This window comes from Balaenoptera ricei, chromosome 13 (assembly GCF_028023285.1).
Source record: "Balaenoptera ricei isolate mBalRic1 chromosome 13, mBalRic1.hap2, whole genome shotgun sequence".
Classification (NCBI taxonomy): domain Eukaryota; kingdom Metazoa; phylum Chordata; class Mammalia; order Artiodactyla; family Balaenopteridae; genus Balaenoptera; species Balaenoptera ricei.
Window position 1 is genome coordinate 15,254,000 of NC_082651.1, and position 18,821 is coordinate 15,272,820.

The 18,821-nt window shown below is 48.7% G+C and overlaps 1 protein-coding gene across 7 annotated transcripts in view; it reads left to right on the forward strand.

Moving 5' to 3' along the window:
* Nucleotides 1–18,821, forward strand: part of REEP1 (receptor accessory protein 1) — a 112,867-nt gene that overhangs the window by 82,155 nt on the left and 11,891 nt on the right. For 5 of the 7 annotated variants that reach the window (XM_059942371.1, XM_059942376.1, XM_059942372.1 and 2 more), the window contains exons 6-7: nt 8,179–8,229; nt 14,484–14,661. In XM_059942371.1, the coding sequence (XP_059798354.1) occupies nt 8,179–8,229; nt 14,484–14,661 (229 nt within the window). The remainder of the gene's footprint in view (nt 1–8,178; nt 8,230–14,483; nt 14,662–18,821) is intronic. The other 2 variants (XM_059942373.1, XM_059942374.1) reach the window with 1 other exon arrangement.

Genomic DNA, 18,821 nt, shown 5'->3' on the forward strand with positions numbered 1-18,821 from the left:
AAACAGTTAACTTCTTTAACATTCCTGGGATGCAGATTTAGCTCCTTAGAAGCATTAACCTTGAGAATGAGAAAGCTGAATCCAGAACAACCTTGTCGATTACCCCAGGGGAACAATCAAAGCAATTTTGTGAAAAAAAGACACTCTGCCCAGTCACAGTGGCTAGGGTGACCATATAATGTTCAAACAGGACACATCTGAGGGTGAAACGGTGCTGTAATTATTATGCTGGGACAACAGGTAGAAACTAGGTCTGTTCCAAGCAAACCGGGATTTACGGTCGCCCTACTCATGGTTCCATTTTACATCTCTTGGACCCTGCCTGTCTCCTCCCAGAAAACACCCTCAACCTACAAATCAGTTCTCACTGTAAATATCCACTGCATTTAGCCAAACAGTTGCAGGAGAGAGGGTGAGGTGACTGAGAGCCTCTCTCTGAGTTCAGACAGATTGAAGGGAGGCTGGGACCAGGTGACCGGATGAGGAGGGTCACTCCTTCCTCATCTGCTCTACTTTCCATCGTTTGATGGCTCCCCAGGAGGAAACTGCAGAGCTTAACCAGAAGAATGAAAGATCTTCTGCCTACACTTTTAGTTAATTCTTTTTTTCCTTATAACCTTGAGCCCTGAGCCCTTTCTCTAAAAAAATGAAAGTTTGCAGGGTTTTTGGATCATCATGAAGTGTGAAGAAGCTTTGTAAACCATATCACTGTACAAATATAAGTTGTTATTAATGTTAATGTTTTATCTTAGAATAGAAAAGCTAAAACAAACAAAAAAAATTACACGTTGGAAATTTCTCCCCAGGCCTATTAACCCCCAGCCCACCCCCCCAGTTTTCCCCAAGGTCTAATCCTTGTCCCCGGGAAGTAGTGATGGATGCATTTTTTCTTTCAGCAAAAGCTGCTCTGTCTCCTTCCTAGGGACACACTTCACTAGTACCTTCTTTCTAAGTGTCCCTAGTCTCTTGGCTGGCTCTGAGCTTAGATATTAGCTGTTTCCCAGCCAGTAATTCCACCCAGAGGGAAAATTGAGCCCCACGTCTTTTTAAGACTAGAATTGGAAATCTCTCTCTTTTTAAAAATAATGCTCTAGGGCTTCCCTGGTGGCGCAGTGGTTGAGAATCTGCCTGCTAATGCAGGGGACACGGGTTCAAGCCCTGGTCTGGGAAGATCCCACATGCCGCGGAGCAACTAGGCCCGCGAGCCACAACTACTGAGCCTGCGCGTCTGGAGCTTGTGCTCCGCAACAAGAGAGGCTGCGACAATGAGAGGCCCGCGCACCGCGATGAAGAGTGGCCCCCGCTTGCCGCAACTAGAGAAAGCTCTCGCACAGAAACGAAGACCCAACACAGCCAAAATTAAATAGATAAATTAACTAAAAAAAAAAAAATAATAATAATGCTCTAGAAACTCATTAGTTAAGCAAAACACATTCTCACGGGAAGAGAAACAATAGTGAGAAAAAACAATTGATCCAGAGTTTTAAAACTGTCAGGTAGTTTTAAAACTGACTTCCCTGGTGGTCAAGTGGTTAAGACTACGCCTTCCAACGCAGGGGGTGTGGGTTCAATCCCTGGTCGGGGAACCAAGATCCCACGTGCCTCGTGGCCAAAAAAATCAAAACATAAAAAAAAAACAAAACAGAAGCAATATTGTAATAAATTCAATAAAGACTTGAAAAATGGTCCACATCAAAAAAATCTTCCAAAAAACCCCCCAAAACTGTGAGGTATCCAGGCCACCTTATTCCCCTTGACATTTGAACCATATCCTAGGTCTCTTCCACCTGCCCACTTCTCAGGCCTGGTAAACCAATCTTGCTTTTTACCTGTCTCATAACTTGAAAAATAATGCCCTTTTACTTTCCCTGGAGACCCTATCCCTAGAACAGTTCCACTGCTGCCAATAGCGTTATTAAAGTCACCTGTTTAAGACAGCTGGTCTAAGTAGAGCTGGCATTCTGTGAATTAGGGATGCTTCTTCCCCAGATTGCGTGTGGGATTTTTCCCCCCTAGAATCTAGTATTTCCTGTTAGATTGTGAGCTTCTGGCCACGAGTGACTCTGGATTCTTTTCCTTTGTCTCTTGCTTAGAAAAAACCCAAAACCAAAAACCAAACTTTGCTAACTTGTCTGGTGTTTTGCACTCATTAAACCTCGTTGGTTGATCTGAAGAATAAACTTTTTGATGCCTCCAATCCTGCTCTGCCCAAAATGGTAGCCACTTACCACGTGTGGCTATTTAAATTTAAATTAATTGAAATTAAGTAAATTTTAATATTCAATTCCTCAGTCTTTACTCACCCCCTTTCAAGTCCTCAGCAGCCAGTGTGGCTTGTGGCTGACACAGGGATAGAACGTTCCCACCATTGCAGAAAGTTCTCTTGGGCAACACTGTCCCAAGCCCTCTGTTAAGCCTCTTGGGTTCTCCTTTGCCTTATTTCCATCTTCTTGCCTGCAGTGCTCTGCTTTGACAAGGGCCCCTCCCTTACCCACTCAGCCCTTTGGGGCCTCTGTATATGAGGTTCATGAGGAAAACAGGGAGATGGAGACTCAGCCTATAGCATTCCCCATGGTGGATCTTTCATTTCTTCATCTTCTCCCCTGGTCCGGCTCTGCTTTCACACCATGACCTCCACTTTGCTGACTTGCCAGCCAAAGCTCAGGTACTTTGCCTGCAGTTATGGTCAGTGGCCACCAGGGTATAGCCAAGCCTTGGTTATAGCCCTAGCATCTGAACATCTAGGCACAATCAGAGAGATAAATTATAGTGTTTCCCCACTCATTAAAAAAAAAAATTCCCACTCAATTTTGCTTTAAAAACAAACTCTTTAAACAGTTCAGCATAAATAGTTTTAAAAAATGTCCTCTCCCTCTGATCCTTATTTTTTATCCATCACTGCTTTATCTAAACTTCTTGCTTGAATAAAAATACTGCTTTCAAACGACATGGAACTTTATTCTTGGAACCAGAAGCTCATTCTGGAAAGTTCATAAGCCTAGTGATTTGGGGCTTCTGACCAGACTGGAGTTGTTTGCCTTTGCCTTTGTTTTTTTTTTCTTGCCAAAAACCCCCACAAAAGACAAAAGCAAAAACTACCTGTTTACGATTAATCAGAGGGCAGGTGTTAATTTTCTTTTTATAAAACCTCCCTGTATCCACTCATGCTTTGAATGCATTTCCAAGGCAGAAGAGAAGACTGCTGTCCCTTCTGGGTCCCTGTGTCTCCCTTGTCTGGCTTTCGCACACTTGTGTGTGCTGAATCTAAGTGGCTGAGGACTCCAGGAAGTTTCATGCTTGTCCCTTCACCCCTCAGAGGAACATTTCCCAGCCTCTGCGCTAGCTTATGTCAAGTTAGCCCTCTTTCTTCTGTTTTAGCCAAGGACTGTGTGACATAAAATTAATATTTAGGGCTTCCCTGGTGGCGCAGTGGTTGAGAATCTGCCTGCCAGTGCAGGGGACACGGGTTCGAGCCCTGGTCTGGGAAGATCCCACATGCCGCAGAGCAACTAGGCCCGTGAGCCACAATTACTGAGCCTGCTCGTCTGGAGCCTGTGCTCCGCAACAAGAGAGGCCGCGACAGTGAGAGGCCCGCACACCGCGATGAAGAGTGGCCCCCACTTGCTGCAACTAAGAGAAAGCCCTCGCACAGAAACAAAGACCCAACACAGCCAAAAATAAATAAATAAATAATTAAAAAACAAAACAAAACTAAAAAAACCTTTCAAAGAGCATCTTTGGGCAGTGTTTCTAATGTAAATTTAAAAAAAATAATATTTAGAGTTCACCATGGCAACCATTTAATCACCAAGACTACATAAACTGTTATGGACAACCTGCTGAAAAAATTTAGGTAGAGGGTAGGGAATACTTCCCTCCCAGACAAATCAGCTTGCACTGGAGCTTATTTCCGAAACAACCTGAAGCAGCACCAAGCAAGCCTTGTCCACTGTGGTTCTACCACACTCGCCTTTGCTACTCAACACCCTGTCTTCCTCCCGACGTTTCTACTTGGAATGTTACCTCACCTTACTCCCTCCATGGATGGTGAGGTGGATTAAAACAAGCAAGAGACTCAGTCTCACAAGTCAGCAGAAGGGCTGGCACTCACGCGGAGTTGCTGGTCTGATATTACTTGCCCAATCTCTGTTCCAAGTTTGCCTGTGGAGATCATATGTAACTGGATGCATCGAGGGTCCCAGTGGAAAGAGGGAAGCCCACCTGCCTGCCTGACCTCTGAGAAGAGGCTGGTTGAACCTAGGAGGTCTGAGAAAGCACTTTTAGGATCAACATGAGTGGGAAGAGCTATTTCTTGGCTGTGGCGATTCACCTTCCTTCTTGGTCACCTCCTCCTCCCTGAATCCTGTCTCCTGTCTCTCCCTCCCTCCTCCCCTCACTCCCTCAGTGTTGGGGGGAATTCTCCAGGGCCCCACCTTGCTCTCCTCTCCATCCCAGAGCCACCTCATCCTTTCCCTTACCTTCAGCTGTCACCACCTGATGCTCCTGGTTCCCAGATCTTCTCCTCTCCCAGGTCTCAAGTCCAGCATTTCTGGTTCTCTGAACATCTCCTCCCTGTCTCCTGGTACCTTCAGTCAGCATCTCTCTAACTCCAAATCTGTCCCTCCTCTTGTGTCCCAAATTTCTGATGATGACAAAATCACCATCCTCTCTGGACCCCAAGCTCCAAATCTCAGTCATCTTTGATGCTGCTCCTTCCTCCGATTTACTCCTCAAGTCCTGCCCGTTTGATACCCCTTCCTTCCTTCCTTCCAGGCCCTCTTCCAGGCACCCTCCCTTCTAGCTTGGACTATTGCAGTAGCCACTCAAGGGGTCACTGCCACTCTCCCTTCCTGTTTGAGACCTGTGCATTTGGCCCTGATCCCAGCCTTCCTGTCTAGTCTCTCCTGACCTTTCTGGTTCTTGTATACTGTACTTACAGCGCCACCTTCAGTGCTGTTCTAGAAATAGCAACTCTGCTGTTTCTAGAATTTTCTCTCTCCTGCCTCTACTGATGCTAGTTCATTTGCCCCTGTTCCCACCTATTTGAAATCCTGTCCGCCCTTCAGGGTCAAGAGCCACCTCCGTCACAGCAGCCTCCTTAGATTCCTGGTGGAACTGGTCTCTCACTTCATGGCACCCCAGTGGCCCTCTTGTAGTCATTTATATCCATGTCTTATCTGCACCCCTACTAGGTGCACAGTAAATGGTAAAGGAATGAAGGATGGCTGTTCATATTTTTAGCTGTCACAGCCAGGAGAGCAACGCTTAGCAACAAGTATGGGCTTTGGAAATATGCAGACCCAGGTTAGAAAAATCCCAACTCCAGGACTTCCCTGGCGGTCCAGTGGTTAAGATTCTGTGCTTCCAATGAAGGGGGTGCAGGTTCGATCCCTGGTCGGGGAATTAAGATCCCACATGCCACGCGGCCTGGCCAAAAAAAAAAAAAAAATCCAGCTCCCCCACTTGCTGTTGCACCTCTATGAGCCTCAGTCTCTTCACCTGCAAAATGGGCATGATAATGGTTTTTGCCACAAAATAGTCATGAGTTGATGTCCATAGAGACTTCCCAGGAGGCAGAGCTCATGCTGAGGCTACCTGTTAGTCACTTCTCCTGTGTCAGTTTGCTCTCTAAGGTTGATCATGATCTTCACTCACTGTTGAACCAATAAGAGAAACAAGTCCGATGCTGGCATTGGAAAGTTGTTTACAATCCGGACTCTTGTGGAGACGAGGCTGTCTCCTGCTTGTGTGTATCTCTTCCCGTCTTTTCTCTGTGGTGCAGTAGCTTGGGCACAGTTGGGGCGTTGCCTGTGCCCTTGTCCCTCCCTGTCCACCTTGCCTGTGCTGTGTGGCCCTGGGCAAGCCACTCTCCCACCCTGGGCCTCAGGTCCCTCATTGCTCTGGGCCCGACTTCCGCCTCCTGCTCAGCCTTGAGGTGAGCAGTGTCTGAGTGGCAGCGTCTATATAACACGTGAGCCCCTGCCCCAGTCCCCACCGAGAAAGAGAGAGAGAGAGAACGAACAGGAAGGAGCCTTAGGTGCACTTACTTCACAGGGGAGGACACTGAGATCCCAGTGCTGAGCGGCTGCCCAAGGTCATGCTGCTGTTAGATGCTGCCCAAGGTCATGCTGCTGTTAGATGCTGCCCAAGGTCGTGCTGCTGTTAGATGCTGCCCCAGGTCATGCTGCTGTTAGATGCTGCCCAAGGTCGTGCTGCTGTTAGATGCTGCCCCAGGTCATGCTGCTGTTAGATGCTGCCCAAGGTCGTGCTGCTGTCAGACGCTGCCCCAGGTCATGCTGCTGTTAGATGCTGCCCAAGGTCATGCTGCTGTCAGATGCTGCCCAAGGTCATGCTGCTGTTAGATGCCGAGCTGGGCTGAGAGCGATACTCCAGTTCCCAGTCCTGTGTTCCTGCATCACTCCAGACACCCCCATGGCCCCCTCCCCTCCACACACACTGAACTGACAATTCCTGACCACATTCTGCTTGGATCACACCCCCAGGCCCTGAGGCCCCACGGCTGAGAGCCTGAGGGATGCCTGTCTGCCACTGAGAATTCTAGAGCGAGTCACACAGCCCAGGGTGCTTTTAAGGTTGTCTGCCTGCTCTTCTGACCGTTTTATCTGGGACACCTCTAGGAGTTAAGAAGGTACATTCATATGCAAAAGAGAGCCAGCAACTGCCCCCAAGGCAGGCTCCCACTTTGCCTTGAGGCAAGGCTGGGGCCACGCTTAAATGCAGGTGGTGGGTTCCAAGTTACGTTAAGAGACTAAAGATAGTTTCTTTAAAGCTTTATCACTGTGTCCTAATATAACATTGTAAATCAACTGTACTTCAATAAAAAGAAAAAAGAAATTAGGATATTGAAAAGCAAAACAAATAAACACACAAAGCCTCATCACTGTGATAAAGTGGGAAGTTGTAAATGTAGCTCCACTTTTCACTGAGCAAATTTGTCTTGTGGATGCCTCACCTTTGGGTCCCCTACCCCACTCCTGCTCCTTGAAGAGAGATCTGCCACCACTTTAACCTCCCCTCAGGGCCTGGCCTCTCCAAGGAGGAAGCGTGGACCAAGCAGAGCTTCCAGCTGCGTCTCACTGGCGGCCTTCTACACATGAGGGCTGGACAGCTGCTGTGGGTGGAGTCCTTCCCAGTGACCCCCGAACCCCATCACCTGGGTGCTGGCCTGACTCAGATGACCAGGCCCTGCTCTGCTTTACAGGGACTCTGCTCATCTGTGTGCTGTCATTGTGCTGCACAGCCCTGTGTCACTTCCCAGATCCAGGTCCTCATGTCCTCGGCAGCTGCTGTCAGCACCTCAGATCCAGCCTGGCCTCAGGTGTTGGCCAGTGTTCCCACCCGGCCTTCCCTCACCAGTTAATGTTCATTTTTGCACTTCATCTCCCATTAAGGGCACTGCCGGTCTTTATTGCAGACACCCACGTGCCCAGCTCCAACCTGAGGAAGGAAGGCAGAGCAGATACCAGGGGCCGTTCTCCATGTGTGCCACGCAGTGTGTCCAGAATGTTCTCATGACTCTAAAATCCCACTGTCTTCACTTTGCTCACTACTCAGAAACCTTCAGTGGAGCTCTCATGGAAGTCCAAGTTGAGGCAAAATACAGTTTTTCCAGACTGATCTCCCACTCCTCACCAACACCCGAGCCTCTTCTCCTCAGACTGGTTCAATCTCAGTTTCCCAAATGCACCCGGCTTTTCCACTCTCACACCTTGGCTCCAACCACTCTCTGGCCACAGTGTCCTTCCCTCTCTTTCTGATGGTGCAGCCCTTGCCTCGCTCAAGTCTGAGCTCTTGGACGAGGCCTCGCCGGGTATTCTAGCCAACAGTGCTCTGTCTCTGTCGCCTGAACTTCTGTCGCATGTTTTGTCGTCTGTCATTTGCTGTCTCGTACGCGTTTGTGTCTCGATGCCTCAGCCAGACCGTGAGAACCTTGGGAGCAGGAACTGTGTCATGTTTCCTATTCATGTTTGTTTCCCCCGCGGGGCTTCACTCAGAGCTTCAGGAACACTCCAATAGCGTTGGCTGCGAATGAAGGAGTGAAGAAGTGAGTGAGCGAATGAGTGACTTGTAGGAGGCCAGGGCAGCATGGTGCCCTTCAACCCATTTTGTCGGTTTGGTGCCCATGGCTTTTTTTTTTTTTCTTTTCCCCTTTATCAGGTGGTTGGATTCTTTCCTTTTGTCTCCTCTTTGGACCTCAGAGAAGGGCAGGTAACCCCGCTGAGAGATGTGACTAACTCCAAACTGATCCCTTCGGGAAGGGAGGCCAGCAGCCACCTGTGCCCACCAGCCCATGGTCTGGATCGGAGCCAGGTGTCTCTCCTCCCGACAGCCGTGTGTGTACATGTGCGTTAATCCCAGAGCCGAGGCCCAGCCAGCCTCCTCCCAGAGCCTCTTATTGTGTTGATTTGGTAGCATCTAACATGCAATTAACTTATTTGGTTTTTTGGTTTGTTTGTTTCATGCCTGGAGAATGAATTGAATTTGACGATTGATGCCATGGTGGGAAGGATTCTTTCTCTCTCTTTTGTTTGTTAATCCAATTCTATGTCACGAACGAGGCCCTTGCCTTCCTCCAGCATGTTGAGAAGGAGCCTGCTTGGCCTTGATGTGGAGCATGTGTAGCTGTAGAGGTTAACTGTGTTAGCGAGGTGGGAACCCTGTGGGAATTTAGAAGGAAGTACTAACTCTTTTTTTTTTTTTTTCAAATATTTGAATCGCCAGTGGGAAATGTGGTTATGCTGGCGGCTTTGTTATCAATTGCCTGACTCACACTTTTGTCTTCATTCTCATTGTTATCAGTTGAAGGCAGTAGAAACCATGTGAGGTGAGGTGGGCTAAACTTTGTGCTCTGCTGGAGCCCCCTCCTGTCACTTGTGTCCCTGTCACTGGTGTCCCTTCCCCTGTGTGTCCCTCTGGAAAAGAGGACCTCGTCAAGGGCTTGCAACCAAACTTAGTAACTGTTGAATCGGGGTTCTGTGGGCCCTAATGGCAGGTATTCTATTGGTGGTAAATTGTTTTACTTAGAATATCAGCTTTTTAAAGGTCTGGGTTTTCCCAGGAATACACTCCCTCCTCTGACTAAGAAAAGCATCAAAATGTAGAAAATTTGCTGTGTGTTAGCTACATGGATTTCTTATTCCTTACAAACTGGGGGAAGGATTAGGAGTTAAAAGTTCTCAGATTCACAGCATTGCAAATCAACTGTACTCCAATAAAAATTAATTGTGAAAATAAAAAAAATATATTTATAGTACATATACATATAAATATGTACATAAAAGTACATATGAAAAAAAAAAAGTACATATGAGTCCCTAAGGTTTATATCTTGAATCCATCTATAAAATTAGAAAAATGTAGTAATTAAATACAAATGAAAGACTACATCAATAAAATTAAAATTGAAATACAAAAAAGATCTCAGATTAATAGAAAATTCAGTGACACAGTTTACTTTTTTTTTTAATTTACTTTTATTTATTTATTTTTGTCTGTGTTGGGTCTTTGTTCCTGCACGCAAGCTTTCTCTGGTTGCGGTGAGCGGGGGCTACTCTTCGTTGCGGTGCGCGGGCTTCTCATTGTGGTGGCTTCTCTTGTTGCAGAGCACAGGCTCTAAGTGCATAGGCTTCAGTAGTTGCTGCACGTGCGCTCAGTAGTTGCGGCATGCAGGCACTAGAGCGCAGGCTCAGTAGTTGTGGTGCACGGGCTTAGTTGCTCTGGGGCATGTGGGATCTTCCCGGACCAGGGCTCGAACCCGTGTCCCCTGCATTGGCAGGCGGATTCTTAACCACTGTGCCACGAGGGAAGTCCCCACAGTTTACTTCTTAAAGTCCAATTTTCTAAGAGTTTTAGCCAGGAAAAAGAAAAGATTAAAGTAATCAGGAATAGATTCCCCTCCCTTGCCCCCAAGATACTTCTGTGGGATTTCTGGGGCTCTAGGAGCCCAGCTGAGAGGGCCACTGGGCCATATGTTGTTGACGTGCCCAGAAAAAAGCAAGGTGAGTCTTTTAAAACAAACAGCATGTAAACAAGCAGCCACAACAAAACTGGGTAGACCATGCTCATAATACTGTGGGGAATAAAGAGGTCAAAGTATGACAATACAAGTAGGAGATTAGTTTTCATGGAAGGCTGTGGATGTGTTCCTTTCTGGTCCCATGAGGCTGGGCTCTAGAGTGCCCATGGGCTCAGTTGCCCCGTGGCATGTGGGATCTTAGTTCCCCAACCAGGGATCAAATTCGTATCCCCTGCATTGGAAGGTAGATTCTTAACCACTGGACCACCAGGGAAGTCCCATCTACTTCTACTTATTAAAAAGACTCTTTTGGAGTCTTTAGACATAGATTTTTCTGTGTGTCACTTTTGTACATGCAATAAAGGATATAGGCACAATAAATTGATTGAAGTCTTTCTAACCTTCACTTTCAGAATCTGGTTCTTCTGAATCACTTTTCAACTCCGTTCATCCGTATCCGTTTATGAGGAGGCCACATCGCTCTCTGTGCTTTCTAGAGCGTTGGTGATGCAGAGCTTTTGTCTCTGAGATTTTCATCCATGCTGCTGATACCCATTCTGCCAGTTCTGATGTTGCCACTTTCTTCATCTTACTTGAAGGTGTCAGTGGAACGTGTTTTAGGCAACCTAGACTCAGATTCCTTCTTCAAGTGGGTCTTTTTTTTTTTTATCTTTTGGCTGCACCGCACGGCATGTGGGATCTTAGTTCCCTGACCAGGGATTGAACCCGAGCCCCCTGCATTGGAGGGGCGGAGTCTTAACCACTGCGCCACCAGGGAAGTCCCAATTGGGTCTTAAATGGTTTGTTAACAGTGAACAGTCAGGAGTTTCCATCGTCTGGTCATGCCTTTGGGAATAACAACCAAGTGCATTCATGTGTAGGCAGTGCCAACAAGGACAAGGCAACAGCAATTGTAAGACCCTCCCTAGTTTTCAGAGGTGAAAAAATGTATGTCTTGTAATTGATGAGAATTATTCACAAGAAGTCTAGGAGTAAATGGGCACTGTCAGTATTCCAGTGACTTAGTGATGCCAAGGCTCTGGGTGGATGTCTCTGTGAGTCTCCTTGTCACAAGGTGGCAGCTCCCACACTCAAAGGTAGAAAGCAGGGAGCAGGGTCAGGCCTTTCTCCTTCTGCATGTGAGAGGGAGAAAATATCTTTCCCAGAAATCCCTTAGCAGGTTTCCCCTTACCTCCCATTGGCCAGAACTGCATCACACGGCCATGCATAATAGCTAGGAGGGAGTTTGGGAAATCTGTTTTTTTCTCACCACTTCGAGAACGGAATTGGGAATGACTTTTGGATGGTCAACTAACAGTCTATCCCACTGTGGTCAAATACATTTGGGATATGCTGAGTCAAACAACCCAAAACACTACGACTTCTCAAAGCTTTTAATATGTGGCTCATTGAATTACAGAATATGTTTTTAAGCTTTTCCAAATTTAGGGAGTCCAAATTTATTTTCCCAAAAATAAGGAACCCAATTTTGCAGAATACCAGAGAACCACTCTTGGCTGTTCCCAGAATAACAAAATGAAGATTCTCAGAGCAGAGCTGAATTGGCCGGTGGAATAAGGTTTGTGGAAAGTGAATGGAGATGAGGTTTGCTGTAGAGACTGAGCAGGGCTGAGGGGTTCACAGATGAAAGGGCTGTATTGATCTGAACCATCTCAGATTGTTTTGACAGGTACGGGTTAATTTGTTTTCAAGAGCCTGTATCCATGCTGCCGTGGTTTCTTCTGAGACAGGACTCAGTCGATACTGAGCTATTATTATCTCCTTTTCTTTCCTAACCTCTGCCACTTCCAGTCTTCATGATACTAGTGATACTGGAGCAGGCCGGCTGGCTTCTGGGACTGGAATTGAGCGCTTTGCTGAAATGGTCACAGACCTGTGTGATGCCTGCTGCCTCTTTTCCTCAGATACATTGCTGAGCCTTTGTAAGAGCTGGCAGACCCAGGGAAGGAGTTAGTCTGCCACCAGTTATTTGGACTTAGAATCATGAAGCCCCTCCTAGTTTTTTTGCCCAGAAGTGATCTTTTTTTTTTTTTTTTTTTGGCTGCCCCACACAGCATGTGGGATCTTAGTTCCCCGACCAGGGATTGAACCCATGCCCCATGTAGTAGAAGCATGGAGTCTTAATCTCTGGACCACTAGGGAAGTTCCTAGATGTCATCTTGAATGTTTCTGAGTAGAATAATCATGGGTCATTGGCTGATGGATTTGGAGGAGATTATACTGGGGAGCTGGTCTCCCCCCCTCATTTTCTTGGCAAAGACCATCCAGCTATTATGTCTAGAAGGTGAAGCCTCAAACCCCTTGCCCACCGTTGTTCAGAAGCTGTATCTGAGGCAACCAGGGAGCTTTCTGCCTTTCTCACATAATGCCCTCCAAACACCCCTTTGCCTGGATTTAGGATTCTAGTTGTATATACATATATTTTATTTTATTTTATTTATTTATTTTTAAATTTATTTTTATTTTTGGCTGCGTTGGGTCTTCGTTGCTGCACGTGGGCTTTCTCTAGTTGCAGTGAGCAGGGGCTACTCTTCGTTGCGGTGCGTGGGCTTCTCATTGCGGCAGCTCCCCTTGTTTGTTGCTGAGCACGGGCTCTAGGCACACGGGCTTCAGTTGTTGCAGTACGCAGGCTCAGTAGTTGCGGCACGTGGGCTCTACGGCTCACAGGCTTCAGTAGTTGTGGCGTGTGGGCTCAGTAGTTGTGGCACACAGGCTTAGTTGCTCCGCAACATGTGGGATCTTCCCGGACCAGGGCTCGAACCTGTGTCTCCTACATTGGCAGGTGGATTCTTAACCACTGTGCCACCAGGGAAGTCCTGTATATATATTTGATTATTTAAATAGTTTTCTTTCTGCTGTTGTTAGTTTCCTGGAGACATGGTTTTTTAAGTATCTTTGGTAGGTTGAGAACTTATCATTTTCATATTTTAATGCATCTTTGTTTCATTCTGACATTTTTTCTAAAACTGTCTGCAAGCTCCTTTGTTTTCCCTGTTGCCTCTAATGAACTCATTCTGCGTTTGCTCCTTTAGCTAACTGACTCTTTTGCTAAAGTTACTTCAGTGAATTACTGTGCTTTGTTGGCTCATTTTCATTACTATTTAAGTAAAGTGAAAAAAAATCTCCAAACCCTTCTGCCATCTCTGAAAGCCTCTTACTAATGCTGTCATGGCCCTTGTTGGTTTTATCAATCCCACCCCCCAGCCCAGAGCCCTTGTTAGCTGCTCTCACTGATTTTGTGCTGATTTGTTGGTTCTGTTCTATCTGCGTTGCCTGTGGTCCCCACATCCTCTAGCCCTCTAGGACTACTCTTTCCTTCATTATTCAAATAAAATACCTCCACCCCCCCATCCATGCATCCCATGTACCTATGGGAAGTCTGCATGCCCACGAGTGTTTCTGAAGATACCCCAGTTTATCAATTTGCCTAGTGGTTACTTGTCTGTCACCTCTTGCTCCAAATCCCAGCCCAGTTCTCAATAATCCACGTCTCCTTACCAGCCCCTCCGCCCTCAGGTTTCCTTCTCCCCCAAACACGAGTCTCCCCCTCCAGCCCCTGAGGCACACCTAAAGCAATGCTCTCATCCCTGTGCCTTCCTGATAATCCTTTCACTTTGACAGATTCTCTCATCCAGACAGCGAGGCCCTTCCCTTTCATAAGTATAATGGATTGATCTTGCTTTCCTAAACAAAAGAATAGTTTCCCCCTGAGACAGCTTCTGTGGCTCCTTCAGAATAAGAAATGGTTACAGTCAACAGTGTTTTGTTGCGTGTGTGTTTTTTTTTAATATCATCTTTTTCCTTCCTGATTCATTACCTTTGGGTATTTTATGAAGCTCAAATGTGACAGTGGCAGTCAGTGTGACTGATGAACAGTCATGTGAACAGATAAAAGAAATGGCTGTTGTCATACATTTAAAAAATACTGTCTGCATTTTATTTCCTTTGAAAAGAGTAAGGACTGAGCACATAGATTATTAAGTTCTGATATTCCAGCCAGATTCTTGTGTCCTGGGAACTGAGCAAAATATAGCTCTATAAGGATTTTTATTTAGGTAAAGCCTGAGAAGCCGCAGACAAGCCCTGGAGAGTAGGAACCGAAGGCAGCAGTCGTTTCCTCGGCCCTGAGTCTGGCTTGAGGCTCAGGCTTATCGTGGGGGGCGTCTGAAGGAGAGGAAGGAGACTGGAGCCAGAAGAACAATTCCTGAGCCCACAGGAGGCCCTAGAACATTCTGGGCCTGGACCCCCTCAGTGTTCCCTGCAAGTACACCAGGTAGCTGGCCCTCTGCAGAGTATTCCAGAGGACTGGCCTCCACCTTGCTGACTGTCGGAGCCCCCTCTTGGCCTCGGTTGCGCTCGCCCGCCACGGCTGCCCTGGTCCGTGGGGCAGGCCTGTGACGTGCGCCCCGTCCTGTGTTGTGTCCAGGGACAGGGTGCCTTGTCAGAGAGACTCCGGAGCTTCAGTGTGCAGGACCTCTCCACCATCAGGACAGACGGCGCCCCTGCTCCCGCAGGCCCCCCGCCACCGGGGCCCGGGCGGGCCAGCGGCAAGCATGGCCAGCCTAAGATGTCCAGGAGTGCTTCTGAGAGCGCTGGCAGCTCAGGTAGGTGTCACTTCCCTTCCCCTCTTTTCCACCTCGTAGGCCTTGCTTTCGTGGAGAGAGACCCAGGCCCCCCCTAGGGCCCTTGCCCCGAGGACTCGCCACCCATACAGACGTCCATCAGACCGTGCCAGGCCAGACAAGGGGCAGAGCACCGCTTGGGCCAGGACAGAGGGCTGGCCTCGGGGACTCTGATGGGGGGCAGCGTTAGGTGCACCAAAGGGCCCCATCTCCTCCATCTGATTATCTGGGGGGTTTGGGGGGGGTTGTGTAGTAGTACCTGCACCAAGCCTAGAGGCGACAGGCCCAGCTGGACCTGGGCCAAGGCAGCTTTCTCTGTGTTCTTCTTCTCTGACCCCGCACTCCCAGGAGGGCTTACCTGTCATGAGTCCCTGAGCGTCTCCTCCCACCCAGCCAGGGCTTACGGCACGGTATCCCTTTTCCCTGCGTGGTATTTCCTGTCCTGTCTCTCGCTCTACCACCTCCTCCCCTCCCTGAGCCCCCATGCCCCATGCATAACCTCGGCCACCACATGCAAAGGCCGCACTAGCTCTGGGGTCTAATTCCTGTGGAGACCAGGGCTTTACGGAAACCACACCTCTACCTCGATGTCTACCCCTGGTAGAGGGGTACCTGGGCCAGGATTGACCTGGAACTTTGTTTAAAAGTGCAGAGTCCTGGGCCCCCCCCCCCCCCGCCCGCACCAGAGGATTCAGTAGGTCTAGGGTGAGACCCTGGTACATGATGCTGTCGAGGTTGCAGCCACATTTGGGACCCACTGACGTCTGATCCCTCAGTGGGTTTCGGGCTTGTGGAAGGTAGGGGCAGGTATTAGAGGGCTAGGGAGTTGGACCAGGACTCAGGGTTTCCCAGACTGTTCCTTGGGAAGGTTACGGGGACTTGGCTCTCAGGAGCTGAGCACTGCTGCTGCCAGCAGAAGGGTGATGGGGAGAGAGCTGCAGGGGATCGTTCTAGATCATCACCTCCGCCCCTCCACCTTGGTGGGAAACTGAGCCTGGGGGCTGAAACTGGGCCACTGTTGGAATCTCTGGCTGTGACCTGTGCAGGTGGCTAGTCTGCCCGTAAATGTATAAACAGGGACATCCAGGCCACCTAGACCTACGCTGTGTGCTGTGAGGTGCAGCCTACAGGGGCACCTCAGTCCTGCGCCTGGGGTCCTTCCAGGCCCCACCTGACTTGAGGGTCTAAGACATGGATGGGAAAGAGGGAGCCTCACCACTGCCCTGGGAATGACAACCCATGCTCCCCTCCAGGGGAAGGAGAACGGCTCAGGGCCTGGCCCAGCGTCTGCCAGGTTCCAACCCTCTCAGGAGTGGCCTCTCTACCCCCGACCCCAGGATTGAAGAATGTGGCTTTTCTGTTGGAAGGGAGAGATTTTAACCCTAGCAGGAGGTGGAGGCTTGGCCATGGGGGTGAGGTCCACCTCAGGTAGGGGGAACCCTGTCCCTGTGCCAGGGGAACTTAGTGTGGAATCCCAAAAGGCCAGGCAGGAGGGGACCTTGGGGATCACTCAGTCTGATCCTCTGATTTTACCAATGAAGAGACAAAGGCCCAGGGAAGGGAGCTGTCACCAGGGTCGCCTGCTGGTGGCATTCTCCTGTGGCCCCCTGACTCCTAGACCAGTGCCTTCTCTCCACTCACCTGCTGGCCATCAGGTTTCCTTGAGCATCTACAGCTTCTGACCTCCTGGGCACTGTCGCAGAAATAGGGATGTGAAATGCAATTAGATATCGCCTCCACCCTCGGTCAGCTTACCGGCTACGAAGCCTCAAATGAAAGCTGTCATTGGAAGAAAAAGGGCCCTAATTCTGTGAGGCTCAGTGGGCAGAGCTGGAACCAGTGGGGTAAAGTTCCAAGGGGGTAGCCACTTACTAGCTTTGTGGCCTGGGCAAGCCGTTTATCCTGTCTGCACCGCAGATTCTTTATCTGAACACGGGGAATGACAAGCCCCATTTGTAGGGTTGTCGTGAGGATTCAACCAGAATAATCCATGTAAAGGTGCTTAGGGTCATGCTTGGCACTCTAGGTAGTAGCTGCTGCTATTACTGTTCTTGTTGATGTCTAACTCAGCTACGGAAGCACTTTATAATATGGAAGTATCCAGGACAGAAATGGGCTGCCTTGTGAGGTAGTGAGATTCCTGACATTGGAAGGGCCCAAATCAAAGTCAAATAGTCATACACCAAAGCTCTAGGGAGGGATTCCTGCTTTGGTGAGGAAGTGGGCCTAGCTGGCCCTACAGTCCCTTTCCCTCTTAGAGTCTGTATTGTCATTATAGAGGTGAACGAAGCAGAGGAAGTAGGCTCAGAGAGGTCACACACTGTGCCAAGGCCACACAGGACTGGAATCCAGGCCTCCTGCCTACACCTCCCCTTGGTGGATTATTCGTGGCAGCTTCAGAACTAGGAAAGAGAGAGGTTTGGTAGGATCGAAAAGGTGATGGATATTACTCAGCCATAAAAAGGAATGAAATTTTGCCATTTGTGACAACATGGATGGACCTGAGGGTATTATGCTTAGTGAAATAAGTCAGACAGAGAAAGACAAATACTGTATGTTTTCATTTATATGTGGAATCTAAGAAATGAAACAAACAAATGAATATAACAAAACAGAAACAGACTCAGAGATACTGAGAACAGACCTGTGGTTGCCAGAGGGGAGAGTGGTGGCGGGGAGGGGTAAAATGGGTGGAGAGGATTAAGAGCTACAAAGTACCAGATATCAAATAGATAGGCTACAAGGATGCAATGCACAGCACAGGAATATAGCCATGATTATTTATAGTATCTGTATACGGAGTATGATCTATAAAAATATTGAATTACTGCACCTGTACACCTGAAACTAGTATAATATTGTAAGTCAACTATACTTCAATATGGGAAAAAAAAAAAGGTGATGGGAGGCATCCCCTGGGCTTTGAACATCTTCCCAGACAATCACTAGACGGAAGCGGATTTGGGCTGATTTGTTTGGTTCTGACCCTGCCGCCCTCCGTCCTCTGCCGTGCCCCGGGGGGCAGGGGCAGCGCTTTGGTTGCAGGTGTGCAGGCCAAGCAGGTGGAGTTCGCAGAGAACCAGAGAGCCTGCTGTGCTGCCACACGACCTGCTCTCCTCACTGCCTGCCCTTGGCCGTGGCGCCTGTGATGTCAGGGGGCCGGCAAGGGAGGTGCTGACCTAGCAGGGAGGGTAGGGACCATTGGCCCTCGCCCTGGCTGTTCTGGGCCTAAAATAAAAGTCATCTCAGAAAGAAAGACCAGTGAAAGATGGCCCAGGGTCTGGGCATGGGGCAAAAGCACCCAGATCAGAGGCTCTGGGGCTGTCGTAACCCCAGAGTGGAGGGTCCGGGTGCCTGGGAGGAAGTCAGCCAAAGGAGGCCCAGCTTTGTGTGCCCTCCCAGCGCCCAGCCTCGGACGCCAGGCATGGTGGGGTCGGGGAAACGGCCCCCAGTCTGGGCTTCCATCCTGGCTGAGTGACCCTGGGCCTGTGCAGAGACGGTAAATGCAACACAGCGAGGCAGACGTCACCAAGCAGTCACCACACTTGTTCCCTCTGGGCCTAGGTTCAGCCCCAGAACCTTCCTCAGAATGATACCCCAGGCGGCTGCTATCAGAGGATTTGACCTTGGCACAGGAAACGAGCTCAATTCGCTTCAGGTTTCCTCTGGAGAAAAGGCACAAGAATCCCTATCCAGCCTACATCTTAGGCTTGTGAGGAGAGCAGTCAAGGTTATTTGCAGGCCCTGGCGGGTGGCACCTGTTGCAGGCAGGCTGGGGGAGGATGGGCAAGACGCGGTAGCTGCACCCGGTGGAGTTGTGTGCAGTGTCGGAAGCAACAGTTTCAATGTACATACAGGTAGAGTTTTGAAAACACGAGGCCTAGTGGAAAAAGTACAAAACGGAATAAGATATTATATAACAATTTATGTAAAATAAAAATATAGGCCCACTGGTGTAAAATAACACTATGCAGTTTGCATCGCCCACCCTGCAGAATGGACTGGGAGGCATTTTGTCAGACGCCATTTATGGAAAGTCTGGCACGGAACCCCGGGAAGGGTACAAGGGAGTTGAAAAAATGATCCTTGCCTCCCATGAACTTGGAGACAGCCTGTATTTAGTGAGCACCTACTGTATACCA